This window comes from Equus quagga, chromosome 7 (assembly GCF_021613505.1).
Source record: "Equus quagga isolate Etosha38 chromosome 7, UCLA_HA_Equagga_1.0, whole genome shotgun sequence".
Lineage (NCBI taxonomy): Eukaryota > Metazoa > Chordata > Mammalia > Perissodactyla > Equidae > Equus > Equus quagga.
This window is the reverse complement of record NC_060273.1, coordinates 129,696,748-129,722,540: the sequence shown is the minus strand read 5'-3', so window position 1 is coordinate 129,722,540 and position 25,793 is coordinate 129,696,748. Positions and strand designations below refer to the sequence as shown.

The 25,793-nt window shown below is 47.6% G+C and overlaps 1 protein-coding gene across 2 annotated transcripts in view; it reads left to right on the top strand.

The window, feature by feature from the left end:
* Window positions 1-21,559: 21,559 nt before the first annotated feature.
* The window catches only part of PDE8B (phosphodiesterase 8B), a 214,354-nt gene continuing 210,120 nt past the window's right edge, over window positions 21,560-25,793 (top strand). For both annotated transcript variants that reach the window (XM_046666114.1, XM_046666113.1), the window contains exon 1: window positions 21,560-22,495. In XM_046666114.1, the coding sequence (XP_046522070.1) occupies window positions 22,460-22,495 (36 nt within the window). In that variant the 5' untranslated portion in view covers window positions 21,560-22,459. The remainder of the gene's footprint in view (window positions 22,496-25,793) is intronic.

Sequence of the window (25,793 nt, the reverse complement as noted above, 5' to 3'; positions counted from 1 at the left end):
AAGAAATTTCTTGTTCTAGCACACGATAGGTGCTCAATCAATATTTGTTGAGTGACTTAATAATTCTCATAACTTATTTGTGTTACAGAACCTCAGCGGTGCCCTTCCTTCCCCTCCACCAGAGCCCTAGGTGCCCCGAGAGTACTGGGCCTGTCCTGTGGGGCCTGTTGTGCAAGGTCTCCAGTTTCTGCGTCCCTTTCAGCACGGCACGGGGTTCACACCGCCCTAGAGCAGCCCTCCCTCCAGGTACTTAGCGTTCCTCCCATCAGGGCCACGCAAGCAGCAGGTATTCACTAAGCACGTAGAAGCAGCTCGTAACTGACAGCCACAGAGCACGTACCACACGTCAGGCACTTGCTAAACACTCCATGCATGTGTCTCAACCCTGCTAACAGCCCAGGGAAGTAGGTGCCACACATTTGTCCTCATTTGACAGATAAGGGAGACACACAGAGACAGGAACCTATTGAGGTCACGCGGCTAGTGAGTGGCAGGGTTGGAATTCTACCCAGGCATCTGACTCTGGAGCCTGGGTTCTGAGCCCCTGGGCTGTCGTGCCTCGCAGTGTGCTGTGTGCAGTTGGGGAAATAAAGAAATATAAGACAAATCTGTGGGGAGGACAGATGGGAATGCACTAAGAGTAAACCTTGATGCTAAAAATATATAGTAATTCGAAGCAACAAAGGAAAGTCTACCACAACCAGAATGTGATTATTGCCAATGTGAATGGTAGGGATAATGAGGGAGAGCATCCCAGATGGGGGCAATCAAGGGAGGCTTAAGGAAGGAGGTAGGATTCCACTGGCGGTTTTCCTGCTAGTCAAGGAGACACGCTGAATTCCTTTGAAGCAATGCAAGAACAACTTGGAGTCACTAGTGGGTGGATGCAAATTGCAGCAGGAAAGGAAAGAAGGGAGAGATTAGAATCAACTGGAAAAAGGCCTCTGGTTGATCCTCCAGCTCTGAGCTCCAGTGCATGGGCCTGGGGTGGATGGCCTGTGGGTGGAGTACCTTTTACGAACTCTTCTGCCTGCCAGCCACCGCAGATTCATTTCATACATGCGCATTCCTAGGTTGAAAGTCGCTTTTTCTGGGACTCTGGCTTTTCCTTTAGGAGTGGGTTCTCTGCACTTTTTTTTCACGCCTGACCTGTGACCACAGCAAGGAAGACACATCTCACTACAGCCAAGAAAGAGGCTCCATCTCTCCTGGTCCACTGGGAATGATGGAGTGGCAAGCAACACGTAGGACTTGAATTTACCCACTTGATGGCTTATTCATTAGGTGACACAGGAAAATGACCCCAGAGCAGGAGCAGGTTGGAGAGTCTGAGGATAGAGGTAACAGAATGCCTGCTTGTCCCCTGAAGTAATATCTGTTTAGCCTGTTCATGATTTCTTCCCTTGGGAATTCCTCCACTAGTCTGTTTGGTCTGAGTAGGACTCAATCAAATGTGCCTTCCTCTGCTGCAGGGGAGGGGGCGTAACCCAGCTGGCCAACCAGAGGACTCCACCCTCTTGGCCATGTGATTGAGCCAAGGCTGGTGACAGGTAGGCCCCTTGCTCTCCAGCCATGCTAGCTTTGAGCTGCAGGAGAGTGTCATTCACGAAAGCAGGGCCCATGTGAGCCAACACTGGATAAAGTTCCAGTCTCTCAGGCGTCCGCTTATGATATGAAGGATCTGTCCCCTCTGGTCCCTTAATGGCTACACAACCAGAGACCCTCAGTTGACCATTGTGTTGGAGGTCTGGGGTCTACACAGTGCTATCCTGGCTTATCTCAGTTAAGGGTATATTATACTTGCTGGGACAGAAGCACATAATGGAGGCATAAACCTGGGGATCTTTGCACCAGACGTGATTTGAAGAGGGAAAATCTTCGTGCCTGCCCATAAGCCCCTACATCTGGGCATCTTCTTAGAGCAAAAGGACTTTGGACGTATACTGACAATTGTTCTTTCAAGAAAATGTGCCGATTTACACCCCCACTAGAGATCTGAAAATGTCTTTTCCTCCTGGCCCTCACCAAACCTAAGTATTTAATTTTTAAAAATCAGTTTAATAGAAATAAATTATATTGTTATTCTAATTTATTTCTAAGGAGTAGGAGGCTTTTTCATACTTTTTGTCCATTTATCTGTCTTCTTTTGTGAATCGCTCCTTTGGGTGCTTTTGCAATTTTCTGTTGGTATATTTATTTTTTCTTATTAATTTTTAAGTTGTCTATGTATATTAGGACCTCACAAATTTATCTGCCTTAGATGTTGCAAATATTCTCACAGTTTGCCATTTTCTTTGATGTTTATTGTGAATTTTTTCCAGTATAATTGCACTATAATTTATATACAATACAATGTGTCTGCTTGAAGTGTACAATTCAGTGAGTTGTGACAGATGCATATACCCATGAGGAACATTTCTGTGACCCCAGAAGTTCCTTTGCGCCATTTCACATGGATCTAATTTCCATCATTTTAGGTTAGATTTTCCCTATTCTAGAACTTCATATAAATGGAATCATACAATATGTACTTTTTTTACAAAGCATAATGTTTTTGAGATTCATCCATGCTGTTGTATTTTCAGAATAAATAAGAAAATGAAAAGGCAAGTCACAGGCTGTGAGAAGGTTTTTAATACATGTACCTGATGAAAGACTGGTATTGTGGATGCCTTTGGTATACAAAAATTTTAAATTTTTATGAAGTCAAATGTATCACTTTTTTTATGCTGATGTCTTTGGTGTTATTCTTAGAAAGACTATTATCTCTGACATACAATTATTGATTTATAATTTTCTGGCATTTTTATAGTGTTAAAAATTTAATCTAAAATTAAAATAAAATTAAATCTAAAATTAAAATATTAAAATTTTTAGTCTACTTGAATTACTTTTTGAAAATGTTAGCAAATTATTCCAATATCATTTACTGATATTCCATCATCCTCCTCCCCCAATTTAAAATGCCGTGTTTGTTAAATATTAAAATATTTATAGGCACTTGGGTCAGTTCTGGCCCTTTAATTCTGTTTTCCAGCCTTGGGAACAGCTGAACCCTCTTATCAGTATTAATATCTTTTCTGTTTTGTATCCTCTGAATACCGTCCTCTCTCTCTCTCTCTTTCTTCCACTCCTCCCTTGCTTTTTCTCTTTCTCTCTCTTTTCCCCAACAATATGCTGAAATCTAATTATGTTCTCCAAGCCAGCCCACCTTTCCCCATCAAATCCTCTTGATATTATCTTTGGGTTTAGTGAGAATATTCTCCCCACTCCAACTTTATTGAGGAATAATTGACAGATATAATTGTATATATTTAAAATGTACAGTGTGATGATTTGATAGACTTATATAAAGTGGAGTGATCACCAAGACCAAGACAATAAATACATCCATCACCTGTGACAATATTCTTGATTTCAACGCTGAAGTAATGGACAAAAAGACTTTGCAAAGGCTGACATGCTTTATAAATTTAAGGCGTTACTACTGTGCTTCTGAAAGTACAAGGAAGACTGAAAAAAGGTTGTTATCTACTGAACACTGTTTGTTGATAGTGGAACTTTAAAAACAAAATCATTTCCCCTTGAATAATCACTATTAACATTTTTGTACAAATTTTTGCATTCACAGTTTATAAAACAAAAGCTCTCACTTACAAGGATATAATAAGGAGTTCCTTCTCCCCCGTTCTTGGGTCTGGCCCAAGGACTGGGTAAGCAGCTGTTGTGCAAAAGCTGGCCTCTCTCCTTTCCTTTCCCCCTTTCACAGTCTCTGCCCAATTGGCCAGTAAATTAATAAGGCTTAATGTCGTCCAGTCTCTTAGTCAGGAATTAATAAACCATAGTCTCATAAAAAATTAGTTAGGCATTTATGGTATGTGGATTCACATTTTAACAACTCCATACTCTCCGCAAGCAGAGCCTCTTTACCACTTCTGGCTTTTCTCGCAGAATCCACGGCCTTGTGGTCCCCTGGCCTTGTGGTCTTCTTCTTTGTACTCTGGTGTCATCTGTTAAGGACACTGAAGGTCAACCTCTAATCTCACTTTCTAGTAAATAGTTCAATGCCGTGGAATCAGGTGGAGAGCTGGCATGAGAGTCCTTGGAGGCGGAAGAGAGGGGATCGCGCACGGGCTGATTTTCAGATATAATAACTGGCATGTCATGCTTCCTACCTTGGTAAGGTATGACATTTTCAAAGCCAGTTGGCACCATTGGACCTAACCCCATTTCTTTTACAGACTAACCAGGTGGGCAATGATAAGTGAGGTAGCATCTGTATGTTGGGCCCCTTTTGTTCATAATAGGAATAGTAATGTGTGTGTTGTTTTATCTCACGGCATTATTCTAAAAGCTGTATGTAATAACAGTTGGGATATAGAGCTCTGTAAAGTGCAAAACACTGTGTATTCTTTTAAGGATGATGCCCTTTGACCCACTCACTGTGGAAAAAAAAAAAGGTAAGTGTCTTGAAAACCAGAGGTCAAAGCTATAGGTTTACTAGTACTTGGTTAGTCTTTCACCAAACTCTTCCAGCATGCATCTGCCAAAAAAATGTCCAGAGTGCAGAACTGAGGAGAACTGCTCATCTCCTGGCTTTGAAGTCAACTTGTGGGACCAAATGATGAGATGGTCCGCACAGTAACCTTATATCCAGAACATTCCATTTGCTGCTGCTTCTCCCTTCTTATATTTCAGACCTCCCACCTCCAGGCCAGCAGACCCTCAGATTCCCCAGACATGTGTTGGAGCTAACAAATTCCCCCAAGCAGAGCGTGTTGACTATGAGAGTGTGTGTGGGTTGTGGGGGGTTGGTGCACAGGTGTCTCTGTGGTGGGGCTGGGACACAGCAGGAGTTACCCAGGCAAAGTGGCTTTGGGGAGGCACAGGCAGAGCTTTTGGGAGTTCTGAAGACCTCTCCCCACATCCATGGAGTGGCCTAATTGCACTCCTAGCTGACTCCAGGCCTGATCCTGAGCCTGCTTGGGGGCAAAATAGTGGTATGCCAATAGATGCTTAGAAACTGGTTTGATGGGGAAAGGGACAGTAAGTAAGGCCCTGACCTGTAGCGTTTACCAAATTCTCCAGAGTAAATACTCACGCACCATGTTGAGTTCAAGCTACCAGTGTGACGTCATCAAATGTGGGGTTGGGAAGAGGTATGCGGTAACACCATATGTAGTATTCCCACCATCAGAGATCCAACAGACACAAAGAACTTCAATTGCATAGATAAGAGTAAGTGCAATGAAATGATTAGGAAGTGATGAGGTTTAAGTAGGATTGTCTTTGTTTTTAATATAATTTATTTAATTGTATACCTATATAACTTAATTTTAAATAATGGCAGTGTTTAATAAGCATCTGGGAAAATTCCTGAAATTCTGACACTAGCTCTTGTGAGCCAGTACAAGCTGGCTCCAAAGGAGAACAAACATTGAGTGTTGGTGAACATCCAACCTCTGAGGAGAGTACAAGGTTCCTGCCTCCTGCCCCATCCCCTCCCTGGCAGGGCAAGAGACAAACAACTGGGATTCCTTAATTATCCCAACAACAAAGAATAAACAAAAAAACAAAAAAACCTAAAACCTTTGCCCTATTGGCATAGAATTTCCACCTCACTTCATAGTTAATCCATATCCACCTCGCAGAGAGTAGATGTGAGAGGCAAGGTTATAGGAAGGGTGAGTTTTGAGATGTAAGGAAGATGAGTGCATGGACAGCATCAAAACAGACAGGGACTAGACTATCATAGAAGGTTCTAGAAGCCAGGTGTGGTATTTGGATGCTGGATGCTTAGATTGAGGAGAGGAAGCAGGAAAGATGATAGGAGGAAACCAACTCCTTGCACGTCACAATTCTGCCCTGAGCCAGTTCTGGCACAATTTTTGAAGAACAACATTCTCTCATGAGATTCTTATGGAAAGGGAAAAACTTCCTGTGGTCTCAGAAACACATCTGATAAAAGGGGTCTCCCAGAATGCAGGCCACAGAGCCGTCCTCAGCAGCCATAATGAGACACAGAATGAGAAGTACCTGAGACCTATGTTATCAAACCCTGCCCTGCTGAGTACACGTGGAGAGGATAAAGACCAAGTGCCATTTCAGTCCATTATCAACCCAATCTACTTCTTCTTGAGTGGGAGCAGAGTTAGAAATCTAGTTCTAAAAATAACATTGTAGTCTGTGTCGTGGAGTAATTACACCTATATTAAGCCATGTTAAAGTGCCTGCGTGCGTGTGTGCATGTGTATGGTGAGGGGAGAGAACGAATCCTGCCTTGTGTATATACACAACAGTAATTTTCCTTCCCATTTTGTGTTTTCCTTCTAGGCAGCAGGTGCAGCACTGGCGAGGGGAGGAGCCGGGAAGGGAACTGGTGCTGTTGAGTACCTGTCAGGCCCCCTGCACTGTGTGCAGCACTTTCCGTCCTATCTCACGCAGTGCTCGCCATCCTCTGAGGTAGGCAAAGTCTAGCAGCCGGGAAGTGATAGAACCGTGTTTTAAACTCATCCGTTGAACACAAAGGCCACTCTCTTTTCCCTGCGCTCTGCTGCCACTAATCATGCCCTTCACAGATCAGAGCAGAGACAGCCAGAGTTGGGTCGTACTCATCTCAGTACACCCAGCGCCAGAATGGTCCCCAGCACAGAGGAGAGTTCCGCAAAGGCTTGCTGAACGTAGTGATTTCAGAACAAAGAGTTACCATCTGAGTGTTTGACTTGCAGCACGTGCACTGGGAACAGACTCCGTGATGATCCTAGATCCAGTGATACCCCAAAGAGTCAAGACATAAAGCCAGATAATGGTGGATACCATCCTGTCGCATTAACAGTTGTCGCTTTATTCGTAAGCAGGGCGCTGCTCGTCAACGTTCCTCAGCATGCTTTGAAGTCCGACGCCCTTTGATGATATAGAGGTGTTAGATTGTCCACCAGGCCATGTCTGGTTTTGGCTTTGGGGCAGAGGGGTGCTTAACACTTTGAGAAAAACCCAACAGAGGAAGAGCTGGATTTACAAAGAAAGAACTTGGTGAGGGGAATGTTTGTACTGCAAAATTCTTTACCACATGCTTCCTTTAGATCATTGGAGTCCAGAGTATGTTTACAACAGGACTCAGTATCCCCAGGCTGACTGCACACCACTTTTCAGTGGGATACCTGAGTGAAGGGGGCAGCAGAGACCCCCACCAGCCCAGCCCTGTCCCTGTGCAAGAGGACACTCAGCTCTCCCCCTGCATTCTCCTTTCTCTTCTCCAGGAAGAGAAATGTCCCCTCAACCTATTCCCAGGAAGTCTGGTGAGGGGACAAGCTGGCTGCCCCTGAGAAGGGAAATTTGAGTGGAAGAATATAGACTGGGAGAGCTTAGGGGACGTGTCGAAGGAATTGTGACAGGTGCCAAGCATACCACCACATACCCAGGAAACACCCAGCCCAGGGAGTGAGGCCCACCCTGTGGCTCCTGGGGAATCTCGAGGGAGAAAGAAACATGGTCCCCACAGTGTCAGAGCTCCTACCTGTTTACACAAACCAGTTCCCACCACCCAAGGGGGTAAACTGAGCTGAGTATTTGATGAGGAGGAAGTGAGTGGAATGTGAGAATCCTCATCACTGACGTCAAGCTTGCCTTTTGTTTTATTTATACCCGTGACATGTGACACAGGATCTAATTTTCCATTGTAGTTTTTCCTGTTAGGACCTGAGTGATGGCAAGCGAATGCTTAGTGCCTGAGCCTGGAAAACAATATTTTAAATTTGAAACCAGAGTTCCTATGGGATTCCGGTCTGTCGCTGTCTTCTCACCTGCCTGCCCCTCCCTGGAACCTCTGAACTCACCATCAAAAAGGGCAAAAGGGATCGCACTCCTACAGGTGTGGCTGCCCCAGGGAGAGGTCAGAGCTGGAGGCACCCAGGTGCCCACTCCACACCGGTGGCAGGCTGTTCCTTCCTGGCACGGGCGCTGGAGGGAGGCCAGGGAGCAGTGAGGCCTCACGGCAGCCTTGGCACAGAGCCCCAGCTGCTGTCTGGGCATGAAACTGCGCTCTGGCACCAGGAGTGTGGTTCCAGCTCCCTGACCCAGAACTGCCCGTGCAGGGACCACTCTGCCTCTCCAGCCCTGCTGGGGCCACTCCTTCTGCCCCTCAGGGCAGGGGAGGTTCAGGAGCAGAGATGCATCTGGAAGGAATGGCAGGAACAATTAGGGAATGTGGGGGCAAGGGTAGTTATGTCCCCACGTGCAGAAGCAGCTTTGGGGGTGTGCCGAGGATGGAGGAAAGGATGGTACAGCGCATGCTTTACCCCAGCTCCTTGCTCTGCTGTGAGACGAGCAGCCCTAGATCAGCCTCCCTTCCTGACCTCCCACCGCCTCACATCCAGAAGCGATGTCTCTAATGTGGGTCCCTCTTCCCACCCTGAAAACATAGCTCCGCCTGGGTCCCCCCGCCCACCCGCCACTATTTCAGTGGGGCCTCCTGTTGCCAGATTGTCAACAAGGTTTGCAGCCTCTGACCCCAGAGAAATCTCAACTTCCTTGTACTCAGTTCAGAAGACGTTTGTTATTCAGGATTCTGATGCAGAGGTCTGATAAGAGAGGCCTCGGGCCTTCCGAGTTAGTAACCCAACAGAGTCTGAGGATTTACAAGTCAAGAAGCACAAGGACGGCCACGCCCTGAGGTGGCACAGGGCCAGCTCCTGTCACCTGAAACCTTCCAGGATGTTTAGAAATGGGTGTCAGTGAGTTTTCACTACATTTACTTTGGATGCCTTGCTTGTTTTGTTTTGGTTTGGGTTTTTTTGAAACAAAGGTTTCCAGTAGCGCCAACTGAATTGGATCTGTGTTTTATTGACTCTACTGTCGTTCATACGCTTGACTCCGTGTTGCCTTCCACGTCTGCGTCACTTTTCTCTGTCGGCTTAGGTGAAGGCACAGAGTAGGCTGGCATCTAGAAGTGCAGTGTGGGAAGCCAGAGAGAGCGCCTTCAAAGAAGTCCTGGCAGCTCATCCCCGTCTGGCCCACAGGGGCGGGAGTGGCTTGAAGAGGAGCGGGCCATCTTCGTGTGCGATAGCGTAGGGCCAGGCCTTCAGAATTCCATCTGCAACAGCCCACCTTAGCCCCCGTTTGAAAGCCTGTGTCTGTTTGACCAGCCTGTCTCAGATGCTTCCTGTGGGCAAGTACATCACGTGCTTCCTACTAGATCCTGGGGTGGAGGTGGAGGCCAAGGGCAAGAAGGTCTGAACGAGGCACGGCCATTTCCATCAGGCAAAAAGTACACAAGCAACACAGGCTGCAGGAAATAAGGTGGGGAGGAAGCACTAAGTGGACCCCGTGGGCTCAGGATGTGTCTAGACAAGCTCTACGTTCCACACTGAGGGGCTGGTGTCACTATAACTCCCTTTTCAAAGGCTCATTGGAGGGTTGTTTGGGACAAGTGTGTGGAATTTACAGTCAAACATTCCAGGGTTCAAGTACTTCCTTATTAGCTCTGTGATCTTGGGAAGGTACTTAAACTCTCTCAGCCTCAGTTTCCACGTCTGTGAAAGGGAGATACTGAGCCTGTCACATGGGTTAACGAGGGGGTTCAATGAGATGAGGAAGACAAAGCACACAGCTCGATCCACAGCATCGAGCACGTAGCAGGGGCTCCCTCACCTTCCCCACTTGGACTAGGGGTCTTGGCACAGCCAGGTGGGCCGACGTCTCTGAATTTTCTTTGTGACAGGCTGGGAAGGTTGAGAATCTGGATGCTGACTCACAGATCTGACTGTGCTGATTAACCTGTAGGGTGGGGCGGCAGGTGAGCCCCGAGACTCAGGGACACAGTGCATGGAGAGGAATTGTCTTCATGAGCAGGGGTTGGCAGAGAAGAGCTGGGGAACAGGGACATGTGACTGGCCTGATCCCGGCCGTGCTCTCCAAGGCGGAGCTGGGATGGGGGTGGGGTGGCCTCCTCCAGGACTCTTTCTACCTTGGAGGTTCATCTGAACCTGATTACATCTTGAGGTTGGGCAGGAGGGGGATGGGGGGGTGTCATTGAGGTATGGTGTAGGGTACACAGCACACTTCACTCTGAGCCAGGATCCCCAGAACAAGGTCCCAGCCCCTTCTCCCATCCCCCAACCCCCATCATGGCCCCCACCTGCCAGCTACCCACAGTGTTATCCCGAGTATTACTGTGTAATGTGAAGCCTCAGCTAGGATAAGCATTGACTGACACTGTTGTCGAGAGGGCTCTCACAGGGCTGTTCCATTCACCATCGGGAGAAAAATAGGTATATTAAGAAATTATTTTTCTGAGGTAATTGAAATCCGAACACCTTACCTGTCTCACCAAGCCAAGGTGGAAAGTGAACCTTGGTTCCAGATGATACACGTTAGGCCTGAAAGAGAAGAATGAGTCCTTGGGTTAACAGAGACAGTGAGGCACCTGTGCTGGCCTCAGAGAGACTCCGGGCAAAGCAAGAGTGGTCCAAATCCACTGAGAATCTGTAAATCTCATAAAGCTAAGAATTCTGCTCTTCTCCATCACTAAATTATTTACCTAAGCTACTGAGAAACCACTTGTTGCTCAAATCCCTGCTTTTCCCACCTTCCCACTGCCCCCCTGCATTCATACATGTGGTTGCTCAGCAATGGGAAGGAAAGAGAGGCTGGGATGCAGTAGTCATGGGTGGTCTTCACTCTGGATGGTGAATAAATGAGGCTTGGCTGTCTTTTGTGCTGTGTCTTTCATGGCTAGACACAAAAGTCCACACAGTGGGCTCAAGAAGTACTCTGGGGTCTCACAGCCAGGCTGGCTCACAAGCAGGGTATGGTTAGGAAAAACTGACCAACAGATAAGCATTGATTGAATACCTACTATGTGGCAGGCAGAATGTAAGGATTTAGGTATACATGGTCCCTGCCTTCAGGAGCTCAGAGTCTGGGGAGGAAGATAGATTTTAAACAAACAACATACCAAAACTTACATAATTCACAGATTGTGACACATGAATAGCTATTATGAGGGGGAATAACAGCGGGGATCTGATACAGATTGGGAAGCAGGTTCAAGGAAGTATCTCTGAGGAGGTGACAGTTAAGATAAAGCCTAGAACAGCGCTTCTCAAATTTCAATGTGCATCAGAACCACTCAGAGAGTTTGTTAAAAAAACAGGCTTTTGGATCCCAGCCCCAGAGTTTGTGATTCAGTAGTTCCAAGGTGGGTCCCAAGAATTTGCATTTCTGCTAAGTTTCTGGATGATGCTGAGACTGCGGGCATGGAGACCACACTTTGAGAATCACTTCCCTAGAGGATCAGTAGGAATTAGCCAGGTGAAGAGAGTAGGGGAGAAGGCCAGCGCGGCAGAGGGAGGAGCCTGCACAAACCCCATGATGTGGGAAAGATCTAGAGGCTTCAGCTACTGGAAAGGTCAGTGTGTCTCAAGGCAGGGAATTAGTGGACCGGTGGCTTGAGGTGATGGTAGAGATGAAGCTGACCCTCATCCCCATCCTGAAACTCACTCCAGCAGAGCCACGACCAGTGGTAGTGGGTCTAAGAAGAATGGTTCCATTGGCCCTTGGGGATGTCCCACCGCAACATGGAGCTAATAGAACTGAGCTGACACTGAGATTCTGTGAGGATTTAAGTGATAAGGCATGCAAAGGGCCAAGCACAGAGTAAATGCTCAGTCCATTCTAATTTTCTTTCCCCTCTCCCTTCCCTGACTTGAAACAAGACCTTACCTCACATTCTCTATTTTAGCCATAAAAGGACACGTTCCTGAATTGGTGCTGAGATGCTCTCCCATAGCTGCAAGCAGAAGGAGTTATTGTGGAAGTGGTCCATGATACCTAACCTGGATCCAGTCAAAGAATTGACTATAGATAAGAAATTCAGACCCCGCTTCCAAAAAGCAAGATAGGTGTGTGTGTTCTTTCATCTCACGCAATTCGTAAAGGTCATGGGATTTTAAACCAAAGAAAGCATGGGTTGGGTTTTTGGAGCCAAAGCACACAATTGGCATCAGGCCGACTAAATTCAGAGCACATTTACTGAATCTCACTTTGTGCCAGGGGCTGTGCTAGGTGTTGGGAAGATGGGTAGGTCATCAGGACTGGGTCCTGCCCTTGAGGAGCTCCCAGTCTTATTGGGAGATGGACACATAAATACACAGAGCAGTGGGGGAGAAGCCATAACAAAGGTGTGTGCAAAGGGCAATAAAAACTCGGGAGACACAGAGCAGTTTTGCCAGGGAAAGTTGGAGAAAGGCAAAGACAGAAAGTGACATCAGAGCCAAGCCTGGGAAGAAAACATCCACAGAACGAGCAGGACTGAAGGATAAAGGAACAAATCTCCTTTAAGAACTTTTTTGTTGTGGTTTTAAGCTCTGATCTAAATCATCATTATGAGCTTCTAGAAGATACGTGGCCACATAGTGTTGAATTTGATTTAAAATATTGCATAAACCGTTATGTATAGAAACACATATGGAAACAATCTGAAAATATTTCTTCTCAAATATAGTGCCATTTGCTTTTATGTATTTGCTATTTACGGACGAAAATGTGAAATATGGTTTGGTCTTCTGAGACTCAGAACAAATTATATCAACATTCCAAGCAAAAATAATTTTGGTTATTAATTCATTTGTTTACTTACTTGGTCAGTCAACAAACATTTAGTTAGGAATTTCAATTTTTGAAGCACTGCAATAGGTCCTTTGAGAGCAAGAAAGATATGTAAGACATTGTCTTGCTCTCAGGCCTCTTCAAGGCTTAGGAATGAGAAAAATACTTGGACACAAATAATTCTAACACAAGTAGTGGTAAGTGATATAGTGAATACAAACAAAATGCTCCAAGTGTCTAGAGAAAACAGCTATTTTCTGAATGGGAAAGTCATAGAAAGCTCGGCCATTTATGGGAGGCCATTTGCACTAGGCCTCGTAGGATAGGAAGGGATGGGACATAGAGAAACGAGGGGAGGAGAGGTGTTCCAGGCAGAGGGAGATTTGTGAACAAAAGGGCTGGGAGGTCACTTGTCCTGTTTAGGGGTATGACTTGGGGAAAGAACTGGAAAAGTTAGATGTCAGCCTCAGCAAAATTTGAGCTTGATTCCACTGGCTGTGACTTGTTGGAATTTGAAATGCCAAGCGTTTGTCACTTGGTTCCTTGTACGCTTGTTTTAGTTGGCATCTCAGGCCTGACCTTCATCTTGGCATAATTTTGTCCACCCCATGGGATATGTTTTAAAAAATCAATCTGTGTATGACGATAGTAATAAAGTCACAATGTGGCTCCAAATAGCCATAAAGGCCACAGATTGAAAGTAGACCCTTTCCTTCAGGAATTTACAATTCCACATCTGGAGGTTGAAAAAGATGGGGTTCATATCAGAGTCCCTTCAGGAGACAGTTGAAGGCTCATCCTACACCTGTGTGGACGGGTGTGGGCAGGGTTAAGGGAAACCAACTAGGGATGGTGCAGCTTCTGTGGGCTAGGGAGAGCCTACAAGCTGTCACCATCAGTAGGCTGAAGGCAACACCCCTAGGCAGATGGTAGTAGGGCAGGGGACACAGCAGACATTGGAACCTGGAAAGAGTTCTGCATTGCCATGGAGGCGCACCGCCACTGCCCGCGCTCTGATCCTGTGCTGGTGTCTCCCATTGGCTGAACTGGGCTGATGGAAGCCAGAGGGCAAGGGGCCATGATGTATTCCCTACAGGTCAGCCTGCCAGGGCACACCGTCCAGGCAGGAGGGATGGAGAGCACGTCTGGAGGGGCGAACAGAGACTGTGCAACACACTCCTTTTCAGCTTTAACATTTCTATGATTCCAAAACAACCCAAACTATAGGAAGCCTTCATTCGACAAATATGTTCCAAACACTCATGCTGTTCTCAGAAATTTATAAAAAATAAGAAACACGGGGAATCCATCGGATGGATAGACGAATGGGTGGATGGTGATGGAGTCTTCGGCTGAGAGTTCACTCAATAGTAACTCAACTGGACGGCAAGGTTGGTGAACACAGGGACTGGACCGGGTCTCTGCATCGCTGAGTCCTTGGGGCCCAACGCGGTGCCTGGAGCTTCGTAGCTCCCAATAGACGTCTGCCTGAACAACGTGATAGATGAAATGTGAAGACCAACATAGAATGGGCACCTTGGAGTCTTCGGTCAGGAGAACCCACATTTGGGCCAGGAGCTGATGTTCTTGGCCCTGGGAGAAGCAGACGATACAGTGCCTGTTTTTCTGCTTCTAGTACCTTTTAGGTCAAAGCTTCTAGCACCTGCCAGGGAACAAAGACCATTTAATGGTTTTGGGGAGATAAAGGACAGTCTTTCCTTTCAATTGTTCCATCTTTTCTAGTCACTTAGGAAGGCAACATTATAACTCCTGCATCCCAACTTCAATTCATTCATTCATTTATTTGTTCAGTGAACATTTATGGACTGCTTACTTTGTGTCTGAGAATCTAAAAATAAGACAGATGCACCCTCGGCTCTCAAGGAGCTTAGTCTGGTTGGAGCTACAGACACAACATTAGGAAACTTTAGAGCTGGTGCTGGCACGGGGAAGGCAGGCCACTGTGGAGCAACAGGGGGACACCCAATACAGGCTGGAGTCTCAGAGCAGGTAAGTTGAGTCCTAAAGAACTTTCCACGTATTTACTTTATCTCTGGCCTCTCCCCACCACCACCCAGTAAGGAAGTAAGAAGTAAGTAGTAAGCAGTCAGTCAATGACTGGGAATGCAAATTCCTGGCTGAGGTAACACTGACAGAGTGCCATGAGTCAATCAGTGAACACAAATGGAGGGTACAGGCCTTCCTCACCAGAGAAGAGGAGCAAAAGGTCAGGAGGGTACAAAATGGGCACCCGGATGGGAGAGAGGGGAGAACAGGTACAGAAAGGGAGGTGGGGGGCGGTGGGGGGGGGCAACCAGACAAACCTGACTGCAGAGGTTTCTGGAGAATTGGTACTATTTACTTTGCATTCTTTGCAAACAAATGGAAAGTATGTGAGGAGGTTTGTTTGTTTATATCTGCTTGTTTGTTTTTTTATCTGCTAGCAACTGAATATAATAAAGGTCTCAGAGATGTTGTTATGGACCTGCATGGTCCGTATTACTCATGACCCGCCTGGTTTGTGAAGGAGTTTGCCTGGTTTTAAAACATGGGCAATTTTGTTACCAAATTGCTTCATTCCCAGAGGTTTTGTTAATCAGGACATTCTTGTCTTTAACTTGAATACTATGACTAGGAATGGGAAGAAAAAAATAAATTGGGGAGGAGGAGCAGAGGGGGAAAAAAAAAGAAATAGAATGTTAGTCAAAATCTAAGGGGTGAAAGATTCTGAATTTATCTATATTGCCCTCTTTTTAAAGAAAAAAAAAGCCTGCTAGAGTTGTGAGAATTTGATTAAAGTGGATTTCATTCCTTATACAAATTTGGGAAATAGAAGTTTTTTTGTTTTTCTTTAGGAAGATCAGCCCTGAGCTAACATTTGCCAATCCTCCTCTTTTTGCTGAGGAAGACCGGCCCTGAGCTAACATCCATGCCCATCTTCCTGTGCTTTTATATGTGGGACGCCTGCCACAGCATGGCTTGATGAGCGGTGCCATGTCTGCACCCGGGATCCCAACCTGCAGACCCCAGGCTGCCAAAGCAGAACGTGTGCACTTAACCACTGCGACACCGGGTCAGCCCCTAGAAGTTTTTCTAATTTACTCCCGCCATCTCATTTTTTAAAGGAGGAAAAAACCTTCCAGCCCCAGAAAGTGTCTCTGTGTTAAGTGTGCGTGTGTGCGCGCGTGTGTGTGCAGCTGTATCTCATTTTCTATCAGAATATTACTTCTGTCAGGGAGTGGCTCTCCACTTGCAGTCTTTAAGGTGTTTAGAGTTTTGAGGTCCTTGTTCTGGAAGAACTTACGCCGGGCCCAGCCTCTGGCCAGAGGGCAGATTATCTTACCTTCTGGCCATCTGCTCAAGTCTCCTTTGTCCCAGCCCCTCTCTGTTCACCTCTTGAAAGCCTTTGAGGCTAGATCCTTCCCTCTCCTGCTCAGAGCTTCCTCTCTTACCTATATATTGATGACATCTGAAGTTTTAGCTCCAACCCAAACATTTCCCATCACCTGCAGACCTGTATCCTCTTACCTACTGACATCTTTCCTGTGTGTTCCACGGGCACCTCAGACCCAGTATACTCAACGGCTCACCAGAGTGCTTGCCCTCGCCTGACCAGTGCCTGCCTTGTGGGAGGTCCTAGCATCCAATAGTTGTGCAGTCACGGCCCCTTGGTTACTAAATCCCTGTCTTTTTTTTTCCTTTTGAAGATTGGCCCTGAGCTAACACCTTTTGCCAATCTTTCTCTCTCTTTTGTTTTCCTCTCCCCAAAGCCCCAGTACATAGTTGTATATCCTAGTTGTAGGTCATTCTAGTTATTCTATGTGGGATGCCACCACAGTATGGCTTGATGAGCGCTGTGTAGGTCCACACCCAGGATCCGAACTGGTGAACCCTGGGCTGCTGAAGTGGAGTGCGCAAACCCAACCACTTGGCCCTGGGACTGGCCCCACCAAGTCCCTTTCTATCCCCAAATTTCTTTCCGATTCTTCCCTCCTCTCCATTCCTAATGCCAGTGCTCTTCTTCAGGCTCCCCTCAGCTCTTTCTGGACTATTATTAATGACCTCTCTACCCCTACTAGTCTTCTCCAGCCCATGCTTCCCACCAACACCAGATTTATCTTTACAATGGGCAAATCTCCGTGTCTCTTCCTTCTGTAAAATCTTTCAGGAGTTCTCCATTTTCTAGCTCTTCTTATCAATGGAGGAGTCGCTTGAATGGTTTCATTCTCTTTGGCAGGTTCCTCCTGTTCTACGGCCACGGCCCCTGAGTCTCTTTGCTGGCATCTCCTCCTCTCCTTGACCCCTAAGAGTTGGTAGGCCCAGAGTGTGGCTTCCTCGCCTTCTTCTCCCTTCTGACTACATGGCCCTCTTAAGTGACCTCCTCTAGCTCCACGGTTTATGGCAGCGTCGATACACTGATGACTCCCAAATTCGCTGCCCCAGCTCTGACCTTTCCACTGAGCTCCAGGCACAGAGATCCAGCTGCCTCTTGATGTCTTCACTTGGATGTCTAGTAGAGACTCAGACTGAGCAAGGCCACAGCAGGGTTCTTGATTTCCCACCCATTCTTTTCTTGCTCCTCCGCTACCCTTCTCCATCTCAGGAAACGGCACTACCATCCACCCAACTGCCCAGGCCAAAACCCCAGTGGTTATCACTGTTTCTTCTCTCTCCTCACTCCACTCCCCACATGCACTCCATTGCAAGTCCTGTCAGCCTTCTATTCAAAACACATGCATACTGAACCGGACCGTTTCTCCCTGGTCACCACCATCTCTAGCTTGGATTAATCCAAGAGCTCCTACCAGCTTCTACCCTTAATTCCCTAGAATTGACTCTCCACGCAGTGGCCAGAGCAATCTTTTCAAAAAGCAGATCATACTGTGTTTCTTCTCTGCTTAAAACCATCACAAGCTTCCTGTCGTATCTGCCCACGCTAGGATCCTATCTCTTGCTTGAACTTAACTGCGCTTTTCCTGCCTTGAAGAGTTTGCATACACTGTTCCCTTGCTGGGATCCTCTTCCCCCACATCTTTCCATTCCTAGCTCCTTGGGGTTATCCATGTGTCAGATCAAATGTCCCTTCCCAGAGAAGCCTTCTCTGACCTCGCAAACTAAAGTGGCCTCCCCATCAGTCTCTCTCTATTGCAGTAATTTGTTTTATTATCTTCAGATCATGATAAAATGATCTTTTTCTTTCTTGTTAATTGTCTCTCTTCCCCTCACTAGAATGTAAGCATCGTGACAGTATGGATTCATGTTGTTTACAATCTATCCTCAGCACCTAAAATCATTCCTGGCGTATGGTAGTTGTTCAAAAATATTTGTTGAGTGGATGAATGAATACATAATTGAACAAATTTGCCTCTGTTAGAAATACCTCTCTCGACAGATAGACAGATAGATAGATAGATAGATAGATAGATAGATAGATAGATAGATACGTACGTTAGGTGTAGCATCATTGAAGACCAGGAGAGGCTTGGCTCTCAAATACACCTAAAGGAATGTATGACAGCCACTCAACACTGTGGCCTCTCCTCAGATACCAGTGCAAGGCTTTCATCATTAAGCTTATTACCTCCTGCTGATAAATAATGGTGAAAGATATTTTATTGTTAACACCCAACTTCCCAGTCCACTTAATCTTTGCAAATTTGTAACTCGGGCCCCAGGGCCAATGCCCATCCCTGTGACAAGTGCAGGTTTACTCTGAACTTTCCATTCCTCTCTCTCTGTTCGTCTTGAGCCATCCTGAGAGCAGGCACCAGGGCTGGAGGACGTCTGATCTGGAATTCTATGGGACGTGCATTCGGTTTCCTCAGAGTAGCTTTGATTGATTCTGTCTGAGATTTCATTATGATTAGGAAAAACTGGGGCTGGGATCCTGAATCTCCTCACAGATTAGGGTGAGGGAGGCATAGGGGACATCAGGTGGCCTCTTAGAATCTGTTCCTCTGTTGTGAGAAGGACAGTTAGGTACTGTTTGTGTATTCCTTTGGCTCAGGATAGGGATAGTGATGATGGGATAATGGGATAATGAGGATGGGGATAATGGGATAATGCCATGCCCACTCGTGGAAGAACTCCAAGGGGAATTTAATGCAGGTATTGCCAGTGACACTGATGATCAGGGAAGGTAAACCACGGACTTAACTTCTCCAGAAATTATCAAACACTGTGGCATTTGACTGTCCTGGTCTTCCATACTGTGACAATCAGGCACCCCAGCTTGTCGCACATCAACATCTTCAATCTTCAAAGAGGAATGACCAGTGATATGATCAAAGGAACCTAGATGGTGCACCCTGTTTGTTTTAACCTCATCAGTGGAACCAAAGTCCTGTTATCAATAGATAACTGCTGCTCCTCCAGCTCTCAGAGGTCGGGCTTCTGTGTATTTCCCGTGAACTAGAAAGAAAACTTTCTTCCTCCCCCATATTTCTGCTTCTTGGGTTATAGATTGAAACAGGCAGATTCCACTGCATGTCCGGGGCCACCAGAAAGCCAGCTCCAACCAGAAGCCACCTTACTCCCTCTCATGTTCTAAACAGCTGGACACATAGGCCATGGGTGAAGCTGTGAAATGGGTGGAGTTGGTTTTTGCTGCCCACTTCCTTCACCCCAGAAAGAGTAGGTCTACTCTTCCTAAGTTAGTGGAGTGTTGAGTGGCTCTTCATAGAAGAAGAGAGGGTCTGATACACACAGTCTTATGAAGGTTTTAGAGGCACAAAGAGTTACCACAAATAGAAATACTTACAGTTTTAAACTTTAGGATGCTGAACCAATTAGAAAAAAACCAAACACACTCTGAGGGAATTTCAAGCCCTGTAAAGTCTGGGTAGGGGAGACATTAGGGGCGTGGGCAGGGAGTGGGGTGGACTCTAGCACCTCTGAGCTAAATCATGCCATGTTGGCTATTGCCTACTTACCTAGCTAGGTCCGGGAGGAGACGACAGGGGCATAAACAGGCTCTGTTTCACTCCTGGCAATAGGGGTGCCAAGGGAGGGACTGGCCAGTGACACTGCAATAGAAGTGCTGACTGGTTGGTATGGAGAGCAAGAGAGGAGGAGGAAAGCCAGATGGCTGTCGAGTGGATCGGGACAGTTGGTAGGAGCGGTAACCACTAGGAACCAGATTTGGTAGGGCGATGATGCCGTCTGGTTCAGAAACTTCCAATGTGAAATACTGACGGACTCAAGTAGAGATGTCCAGCAGGCAAGGGGAAGTGTGAGAGCAGAGCTTCACGCGCTGCATTAGCTCTCCCCAGCCCCACCCCCAGCTGGACGGGGAACTCTGCCTTCTCCCCTTCCTTCTCCTTCCTTCTTGTTTTCCTTTCTCTCTCTCCCTTCCTCCCGTCTTCTCATTCTTTCTTTAAAAATCAGACACCACTTTATAATCCCCTTCGAGGTTCACGGAAGGAAATAAACATCCAGGGGGTTAAGCCTTGGGCTCAACTTTGCTATATTATAGTAAGGATGCAGCAGAAAACTTTTAAACATGAGGCATCCAAAGACACTTAAAATCGGACAAATGTGTGCAGACCCTCAGAACTCTGGCTAAGAGTTTTGAGACACCGTCTGTTTTAATGCAATATCTTGGGAACAACAGACAGCCTGCTGGTTGCACAGGCAGGTACTGTGTGCAGACAGCCTCCCAGTACTTCTCAAGCGGCTCTTCTAGAAAATCCCACACTTACAGGAGCGAATACTGTGGCTTTTGTTTTTCTTTTGTAGATAATTAGAAAAGGTACTCGGAGGATTTGGTGTCTTTTCCTTTCCTCGTTGTCTCTTATTTTTCTCTTTCTTGTCTTCCTTTCATTTTATTTACTTTCTTTTCTGAAAATATTTGTATTTTTTGCTTGGGGTTAATTGACCCTGAGTTTTTGAAGCCATCCTTTTAGCTGCTGGGTTATTTTTGCCTCAGACTTTCTTAAAGTTGTTGCTTTACCCGCTACCACATCTCAACCTGCACTTGGTCTTTCGCCTTCTGATGTCTTCGCTCTTCTGCTTTTCCTCGTCTAGACAGGGCCTGCAAAGGCTGTGATGTGAATTAAGGATAGATGCCGCTGATAATTTAAATGACCTTAGCCCTTCTACCTAATCCCCTTTTGCCTCATTTTTCCATCTGTGGAAGGAAGAAGCGTCTTAGTTTCACTATTGTACATGACAAAGGACCACAAACGTAGTGGCTTAAACAACACATGCATCTTATCTCACGGTCTCTTTGGGGCAGAAGTCTGGGCAGGGCTTTACTGGGTCCTCTGCCATCTGTGGGGCCACAGTCTCATCTCAAGACTCGAGTGGGGGAGGGTTCTCTTTCAAGCTCTTCTGGTTGTGGGCAGGACTTAGCTCCTTTCAGTTTGTTGGACTAACTAGCTCTTGGCCAGCGGCACCCTCAGTTCCTTGCCACATGGGCCTCCCCAACGTGGCTGCTTCATCAAAGCCAGCAAGTGTCTTTCAGTAAGCCTGTGAAACCTAATCACTGAAGTTGACATCCCACCACTGTGCTGTATTCTGCGGGTAGGAAGCAAGTCACAGGTTCCCCCACACTCAAGGGGGGGCAATTCCACAAAGGCATGAAGGCCAAGAGGTGGGGATACCTGGGGGCGGTCTTAGAGTCTGTTCACACAGAGAGGAGTGCTTTTGAGGGAAAATACTTTGAGCTCCTTAGAAAAAGTCTATAAAGGATATATTCATACTGCTCTCATGCCTTATTGTAGGCCTTTATAGATGATCACTAACACCAAAATAAAGTTTCTCTTTGTCTCCGTCCGTGTCCTGTGAACTAGGCTTGACTTCTAAAAATGACTTGTTTTCCTTTTCTGCCGTTAGCAATCTCATCAGTCTCTCTGGATGAGAAAGCCAGCAGGAGAAGATTGCTCCTGTGGATCTCGGTTTTGGCTGGACTGACACAGCGCTGTGGGCAGGGAGAAAGGAGATGCCGATGCAAGTGCTCTCTAGGTCTTTGTTGGAAACCCCTCCAGCCTGGAGGAGCCAGGTGCAGGGCAGGCGGAATAATAACACAATTGAGATCTTTACAGTGGGGGCATCTAATTACCCACAGTTTATTACTTTTTGAAAGTGTCTGAAGGTGTCATATCATCTCCCTAGACCTCAGATTCCAGCTCCCTAAACAGATTGCGAGGGGTCAGGGTGGCAGCATCTGTGGTTGATCCACGTTTGACTCACGTTGGTAAACTGTCCGCACAATTAAGGCTGAGGGATAATCCCCCGACACACACAGACATACACACGCATAATAGCGTGTTGCCTATGTATTCACTTGATTACAAAAGTTCTTCACTTTGAGGAAGAACGATCTTTATTATATAGGGTATATCGTATATATATTTATAAGTGACTAATGTCTCTCACTTTAGGATCTTTTAAAAATAATCGTGTATGCGAATTTGAGTTGAGGGATGTGGCAGATCTGATCCTTCGGTGTTTTCTCAGGGTGGAGACGCTCGGAGAGGACAATGGAGAAGGGTGGGCGCGGTGAGGAGGGAGCTGGGCGCCCCAGACCCCAGTCCCAGGAAAGGCGCCAGGTTCGGCAGCTCCAGCCAGCCTCCACTTCCCTCCAGCGGCGGGAGAGGCGCTGCCCCGAGCCGAGAGCTAGTGGGGCGCCGGGCGGGCTCAAAGTCGGGGCTCCGCACCCCGGGAGGGGCGCTAGGACCCAGGACCCGCCGGCCTCGGGACGTGCCTGGGGAGTGAAGGCGCACAGAGGCTCCGGCTCGCGGCCACAGTCCCTCGGAACGGCCAGACCCTTCCCGCGGGCGCGAGGCTCGGCGCGGGCGCGGAGCCCTGGGCCCTCGGCGGGGCTGCGGGCACGGGCGCCGCCGCCGCCGGCATGGACCAGCCGCGCTGCCCGCCCGGCGCGCGCCAGGTGAGCCCCGCGCGGGGTCTGCCCGTCCCCGAGCCGCCGCTGCGCCGCTCCGCCGGGCCCAGGGCGCCAGGCACGAGCCAGCGCCGGCCCCGGGCCCCTTCCAGGCGCCCCGCCGCCGGAGAGGAGTGTTTCTGCCCTGCTTGCCACTAGTCTCTGCGGGTCCTGGTGCCAGCGCCCCTCCTCCTTCCCGGGAGGGCAGCACCTGGAGCGGCTGCCGTGCCCGCCGCCTGACCGTCCCTCGGGGCGGGCGCGCTCTCCCGGCCGCAGCCCAGCGCTGCCGCGTCGGCCCGCGCCGCTGCCTCCTGTTGCGTCCGAGTTTCCCACGCGCTCCCTGCGCCGCCGCGGTGCCCCGCTTTCCTCCGCGTGCTTCCAGAGGCTGCGGAGCTGCCTCCCCTCCCCAAAAGCAAACCAGCGCCAGCCCCGGACTCCCGCGAGGACGGGGTGTCCAGGTGCATGACGCCTCCGTGGCCTCACTGCCGCGCTCGCGACTCCCTGACCCAGGGGACCCGCTCCCACCCGCGCGCAGCTCCCGGGACGGCGCTCGCTGGGCAGACAGACGGAGCGTAAGGTTCAAACCACGCGCCTCACGTGGGGGAGATGCAACGTGGGCGCAGAGAAGGGTCTCTTACCATCGGTCGTGGGAAAGTGCCAGTGAGAACGGTCTGCAGCGCGGGAGTGGGGGTGGGGGAGCGCTTCGTCCAAGGGGGAAGCCGCGCAGGCGGCGCTGGCCCTCTGAACTTGGGGGCGTTGTGCTGGGCGTCACGTCACCTGAAGTGCACTTAGTTACCAGAATCAGGTAGACGGGGTGCCCTGGACTGTTGCGGGAGGTGAGGCTTGCGCCAGCCTTTGTAAGGCTTGGCCACGGGTCTTTAACAGGCTTCTCTGTACCTTCAAGACTAGCCGTGCCCACCCATGCTGCTCGCAGCTCAGTCTGACACCAGATTGCCCTCTCCAGGTTTCTAACCCCAGAAAAATGTCGCTGACGAGTTGCTATGCGCGAGCTGCGAGTTGCTAGGGCCTCGAGACCACCACGGTTGAGCGGTGGGCATCTGCCCCCGCAGCCTTTGCCGGCTGCCAGGTCAGGGCACTGGGGGGCGTGCCTTCCCTGACAGTAACAACCGCTGGCATTAGAACCTGAAGTTAAACACGTGTCGCTGACCTGGAAGAGAGACTTCCTCTAAACTGTGTGTTGGGAGACAATCAACAATCAACAAAAGCATTCACACAGGGCCCACGGGGCTAGGCGAGGGGAAGGGGACTCCCCCTCTAGGGTTTTAGAATCTGCTGGCTGGCATTGCCAGTTCTGCTTGACTACCCCTCTGACCTTGAATGAGCTGTTTTGACTTTGCTCGGTTTTCCAAGAAGCAAAAACGGAAGAATACTACTAATTGGCCAGTAGTGGAAAGAGCATGCCCTGGGAAGCCAGTCTCTGGGTTCTAGACCTGACTGTACCGCTGACCAGCTGTGAAGCTGTGCGCAAGCCGGGCAACCTGTCTGGGCCTCAGCTGCCGCAAAAGGCTCAAAAGAACCTTTAATTCTGGTTTGCCAAGCTTAGCTAGCCTAGGAATCCTCACTACTTCTTTGCAGTCTGACTGTACTTGGTTACATGCATGCGTGGACCGAAGAGGTACTGGGTCAGAACTGTGGGTGAATTGAATTTTAATTCCAATCTGTTTATACAGCCACACAAATCTTTCAGGCTTAAGGTCTGCGGAAATAAACCTAGCTGGTTTAGTTGTTGCTTAGGATGCCCTGGGAAGGATCTCAAAGAGAAAGTCCTGTTTACGTTAGAGTGTGGTTGCATAAAAGGTCCTTTCTGTGCATTCGAGAGAGCCTGGCCAGAACCACCCTTACAGAAGTCAGTAGAGGAGAAGCCCCGAACTGCTGCCTCGATGGAAGAGGGCTGAGCGTGCCGCATATCCCATGGAGGCACCTTAGCTTACACCTGATAGACCATTTATTCACCTGGGAAGGACTCTGTGAATGTTAACTTCTCAGAAAAGCAGTTTATCCATTTGGTAATGAAATTGTCTTTAGAAGCTACGTTAAATATTGCAATGTCTAACCTTGCTGGAGTCTATGGGGTAAGCCCTGCTTAAAGAAGCATTGCCTTTTTATATAATTTCAGGAAGGGAAACAAGCAGGATGATTTACTATGTTTTCTCACTAGATAGTTTTCTAAAAGAGATTTCAAAAAAAAAAAAAAAGTAAATACAACACGAACTATAAGAAACTTGTTTCTTCAGGTTCCAGAGATGAGTATCGTCATCGTTACCATAATGGCGAGTATCTCTGAAGCGCTTACTGGGTGCTGAGCGTTGTTCTGAGCACTCTGTGTACATAGTCTCCTATCAACGCCTTCTGAAGGAAGTGCTGTCATTTCTTTCCATTTTGCAGGTGAGGGAACTGAAGCTTCTTGCCTGAGATCACACTGGTGGGTGGTAGAGCTGGCCCTGCTGCTTGGGTTTATTTGCAATGATCCACGCAGTATGTAAGAAGGAAGGGGGCAAGAAGTGCCTGCTAGGAGTCGGGTATTTCATACACCTCAGTGCACGGAGATTCATACATCTTTTATGGGTGGTGATTTTCTTTTCTTTTTCTACATATCCTTTCTTGTTTTTATCAATATGACTTGAGTATCTTTTCATGTGAGCAAAAATATTGACATCTTTCTTTTTAAGTATATAGATTTGCGAGCAGATAGATGAACCATAACTGATTTAACCAATACCTTGTGAGTGGATGATTTCTAAATTTTCACAGTCATATAGAGTGCTAGCATAGTGGATCTTATTTATATTTTTCTGCATACCCATTATATTCCTGGTGTATCAATTCCTAGGAGTGGAGTTGCCGTGTGAAAGAGCGTGGTTACTATTTAATAGATACCGCCAACTTGCCTTCACAAAAAGAAATGTAAATTCTGGTTGGGGTCCAATTCTTCTGCTAATATGTTTGGGCTTTTGGTAAACGAGTGAATCTGAATGGATCTCAAGTGTATCATTTGTAAAGTAGAGGGGGTAGGACTTGTTGGTTGCCAAGGTTATTTCTGAAAATATATACAATTAGAGGTTGAACAATGGAATTGTCCATATTTGACCATTTTTTACCTACAAAGGCAGAAATGTAATATGATTTCACCAAATGACACGTGAATTCCTGAAGTATCTGTTTTCGGTACCCTGGCCTTTCGGAGGTAGGTTTGTGAGTGAGAGGAGACTAGCCTATGCTGTTGTTACAAACTAACCCTGAAACCTCAAATGGCTTTAAAAAAAAGTTTATTTCTCACTCACATCAT